This window comes from Taurulus bubalis (genome assembly GCF_910589615.1).
Source record: "Taurulus bubalis genome assembly, chromosome: 20".
NCBI classification, from domain to species: domain Eukaryota; kingdom Metazoa; phylum Chordata; class Actinopteri; order Perciformes; family Cottidae; genus Taurulus; species Taurulus bubalis.
In genome coordinates this window covers 15,149,096-15,154,095 of record NC_136608.1, presented here as the reverse complement: position 1 = coordinate 15,154,095, position 5,000 = coordinate 15,149,096, and the positions used below count along the sequence as shown (strand labels likewise).

General features: G+C 44.9%; 1 protein-coding gene across 1 annotated transcript in view; it reads right to left on the bottom strand.

The window, feature by feature from the left end:
- Positions 1–5,000, bottom strand: part of ntn4 (netrin 4) — a 20,047-nt gene that overhangs the window by 3,862 nt on the left and 11,185 nt on the right. Inside the window, exons 4-5 of the mRNA XM_079236462.1 lie at positions 3,961–4,087; positions 3,094–3,279 (exon numbers count right to left, since the gene is read on the bottom strand). Of these exons, the coding sequence (XP_079092588.1) occupies positions 3,094–3,279; positions 3,961–4,087 (313 nt within the window). The remainder of the gene's footprint in view (positions 1–3,093; positions 3,280–3,960; positions 4,088–5,000) is intronic.

Genomic DNA, 5,000 nt, shown 5'->3' with positions numbered 1-5,000 from the left:
CAGAGGCATGAATCCCTTTTGTATTATCAATGCTCATGTGTGGCTAGAGATGAAAGGAGAAAAAACTCTGGATGAGCTCATAATGTGGCCCTCTACGCTTTTTAAAAACGCCTCAATCTTGAAGGTTATTTTTGTGCATGATGTAATTTTAAATTCAATCATTTGACATTTATACAGTGATATCTCCTGAATAAACTCTGTGCAAGTAAAAAAAAAGTGTTCATGACGGCTTGAATGTCAGAAATTACATTAAATTATATTATTTATACATTTACAAAGATTTAAACACACACTTATATAGTTTCCTAATTTATGTTGTTTATTTATGTTGTGTATATATGTTGTTTATATGCTATATGTTGTTTATATGTCGTCTATTTTTTAACTTTTTAACAGTTTTTGCATTATTCACTTTATGTCAGACAGAAGAGAAACACACAGATCACATGCCCGGTCACACTGTGAAGCACTTTGAATCGCCTTGTTGCTGAAATGTGCTATACAAATAAACTTGCCTTGCCTTGCAAACAAATAAAAAACAAAAACTAATTTCTTTGTATATTGATATCAAAACTCAAAAACGTTTTCCTCCTGTCAAAAATAATTAAAAAGCATGCTTATGTCAGCAAGTACTGACCAATTTCAACTAATATGTTCATGACATCCATCAATCTGCAACTGCAAAATGGCTGATTTTCATAATTATCTGACATCTAATAGACAAAATAATAATAAACGGATGAATCCATAATGCAAATAATTGTTAGTTGCCGCAGCTTTTGGGTTCCACTAATTTAAACGATTTGTGTATGTGTGTTTTATGTTATATTTCCTGAATGCCTCATTAAAAGAGAGCGGCGAATGCCACATTTCCCACATTTGACTCCTTGCAGTAGGGATGAAGCGCCCTGCTGTCAGAGCGATGTCACACCAAACTACTTGAGCTCCAACCCAGAAAAGATAAACCGTATCACAAGAACAAACTGTGTAATATCAATAAAATCATAAAGACATCGCATTTATAGACTTCATAGACGTACACAAGAGACACACAAACACTAGACATATACTAGACAAGATCTTCATGTGTGTGTGTGTGTGTGTCGCAGGACCTTATCTCCACTATTGTTTGGTGAGCAGCCTCCACACGTTAACAATTAACCGAGCGCCACCTCCGTTCCACTTAAAGCCGGAACACGTGTGGCGATGTGTTGGGTAAGTGTGTGTGTTTACATGTCTGCGTGAGACTTTATGAGCGCTTTAAGAGGGTCACTACACAACGAGGGCTTTGTGTAAATGTGTGTGTACCAGAGAGCTGCAGGAACAATGAAAACCTCACGGGACATGACAAGACACCTGCCTGAGCAACCAGTGTAGACAACCAACTACCCACACACACACACACACACACTGTAACTTTCCCCTCCTGCGAAAGAGCTTTGGTGTGTACGAGCTTGACAGGAGTGTTTTCTTTCCAGGGCCCCTCGGAGCCTGGTATGAAAAAAATGTTCCTCGCGACGGAGGGAAATTCCTCCATTGTCAGCGGGATTTCACAACCTGTACCTTCGTCTCGGGGGTTCTCCAAATCACGCCGTCGCTCCGTTTCTGTCCGTCAATCCGCCCTCAGAGCGAGGATCGTTATCCCTCCGTATGGTTACAACCCGACCCCTCGGAAATCTAAACCCTCCGAAAAGTTGGCGCATTCGTTGTGTATGACTTTATCAGAGAGGTGAACACACCTACACCTTTTTATGGTCTTCAAATGGCACGGGGAAAAGACATAAAATAATAGGTAATAAACGTATAAAATACCGAAGAGCAACAATGGACTGAGGCCGTATCTTGTTGGCATACATCTTCTCCAATGGAAGATTTCAAATCAATGCTCATAGAGACACAGGGTGGGTTGAAGTTCAATTTTTTTTTTTTATATGTGTATTTCTGTTGGGTGGATCTCTTGACGTAAAGAAATAAAACAGACTCTGATTGATAGCCGACATAATCTCCTCCTCCTATATGTTTTTGAATGCTTTGGTGCAATTTGACACGTTTTAAATTCAACGTATACGCCGACGTGAACACACTCCACCTTGTACTTCTATCTCTAAAACACATCGTTGACGTAACGCATTCCTCACGCGAACCTTCACCGACCCTCAGACTAATCCTAATTCTAACGTCAACCGTAGTTCGGAAACCCTCAAACGGGCCTTTCACATGTCCTCAGGGGACTAACACTCAAATTGGTCCTCAGAAAGATTGCTGTACAGGTGTGTGTATACACAGACACACACACACACACACACACTAGAAGTGATGTGTGTGAGTCCAGCATACCTGCAGGACTGAGCTCACTGGGTCAAATCTGACACATGATCAGACGGGGAATGTAGCCACCGCGGTGTGTTTATGGATGACTATCGCGTGTTTACTTAAGACTCGTCTCCTCACCGGAGGGCAGCACGCCGCTCAAGCACACACACACACACACACACACACACACACACAGCGGACCCTCACGCCCTACTACCAATGATTACCCCTGAAGCTCCAGCTCTGAGTCACGCATGAGAAATGGCAAAACAAGCCGGAGATGGACACGCAGGGGTTTTGTGCGTCGAGCTGTGAGTCAAAAGAAGGAATGCCACCATCTGATGATTAACTCACCTGGGATGGAGCGTGGGCCGCCTGCTGTCTCTCACACACACACACACACACACACACACACACAGGGCCAGGTGCCCATCAGGTATCGGTGCTATCCAGCACGTCCCGGCTTGCGATCTCAGTTCTCAGCATTCCTTGCGGGAACGAGAGCGCCGTGCCAGCGCAGCCGCGTACGGAGTTTGATGTTATGATTCACGCCAGCAACATTTTGTCAACACCGGTATGATTAATTACGCTATACGACAGTGTGTTCTACACGCTGCGGTTTGCTGAGAAATGCAGGGCACGGCAACATCGCTGTGTCTAGTATGTACAAGTGAAATTCCTGAACTCACCTCGTACGCACAGACGGCGAAAAGCAGCGGCGACTGAGCCGAACAGCCGCAATGTTGTGCTGCTGTGTGTGTGTGTGTGTGTGTGTCTTACGTTTGCAGGAGTCGGGAGCCGTCTGTGGTCTCTGGGGGTCTCTGTAGAAGCCGGCTTTGCATTTCTGACACTGACGCCCCTCGGTGTTGTGCAGACAGTCACAAAGGCCTCCGCCGCGCTGGCCGGACTCGCGCCACGCCGCCCAGTCGAAGCGGCAGCTGTGAGCGTGTCCGTTACACTTGCACTCTGGGGCGAGAGGGAGGAGACCAACACAGGCTTTGAGTCGCTGTCGCGTTTTTGTGGACATTTTCAAAGCTTTACTGTGTCTGTGGGCTGCTGTCCTCCATGAAGGAGCCACATTTTTTAGGTGGAGTATTCCTTTACTAGAAGAAACTGCTGGCATTGCAGCCTTGACTTGTGAATACAAAAATAAATGTGTTCAGATTGATGTGCATTTGTTGAAGGAACTGCGTTGCAAACCCATGACTTTGCTTTGTAAAAAGCAACCATCTTGGAAGTGAAAGTTATACAAACTTGACACAGAAATAAAAGCTTGTTGATGGCATCGACCATTGGATGAATGTTTTGAAGCCATCTTGGTTTTTTTTGCAACCAGTGAACAGAAGTGACCATATTTTGGATTTTGCACCATATTTAACGAAATGAACATCATGCTGTATTGAAGAAGACTTGAAACTAGAGATTGAGACATAAACTCATGTTTACAATGTTTACTGAGGGAATAAATCAAGAGAGAAGTAGAATCATTTATATAGACTTCTATACAACCAGAGGAGTCACCCCCTGGTGGTCAGGAGAGAGAATGCAGCTTTAAGACACTTTAAGTCACTTTTCAGAAACGAAGGTGCTCAACAAAGTGCTCAGAAAGCAGGACAAGTGAGGGAAAGGTGTGTCCACTCGACTCACTCCGGCATTCGTGTGGAGCGCCCGTCAGGCCGTCGGCGGGCTGCCAGGGCCGGTCATTGTGGAGTGGAGTGCAGCGCTCGCAGTGATCACCTGCAGTGTTGTGTCTGCACACACACTTCCCATGGACCTGAGGGAGAAAGAGAGGGAGGGCTCATTAGCAACAAGCCAAAGGATAGACTGAGGTAGAGATGGATGGATGGGAGGAACAAAGGGGTCAGTGTGATGGAGAGGAAAGTTTCCCACGTGAGGACAAGCATGCTGGGGGGGGTTCTTCTCCAATTTTACACTCTCCATTTCTTCTTCTCTCTTTCCTTTCCTGCGTCTCATGCCTTTCTCTTCCTCTTCTGCACTTCCCCTCTCTCCATCTCTCTCGGTCTCCCTCATACTCCCTCGGCTGAAAATTAGTGAATGGACATTGATTGTTTGGCTTCATCACTGGAAACCAGAACGGGCCTCTGGTCTGAAAAGCTTGTGTGTGTGTGTGTGTGTGTGTGTGTGTGTGTGTGTGTGTAGAGTGCAAGTATGCAGCGCTGAGAGCACAATAACAATCTCCTTGTCATTCCTGTGAGCTGGAATGCCATGCATGCTGGATAATGATTGAAGGAGAGAAAAGGGGGTGCATGGCATCCGAGGAAGCTCTTTATTTGTTTGCGTTACATGTGGGACACACACTGTTATACAACGATTGTAGAGGCAGACACACACTGATCAACATAGAAAATAACTGCAAACACACACACACAGATTTGTGCATTTGTTTCCCACGGTGTGTGTGATGTACACACTGTACTAGTATAGTAGAGACTTAAACACATCCACATGCTATAGAATAGAGCCAATATGTCCTCTGACCCCAGATCAGCCCTGCAATGTAGAGGCAAACACACACACACACATACACACACACACACGACTGCTTTTACACCATTTTAATCACATTAATAGGCGGGAAGCAATTGAGAGGTCCAGGCGGGCAATCTAATGACACATATCGCAAAAAAAAGTGGGGGGAAATAAGTAATTAATGGAAAACAGCGGAG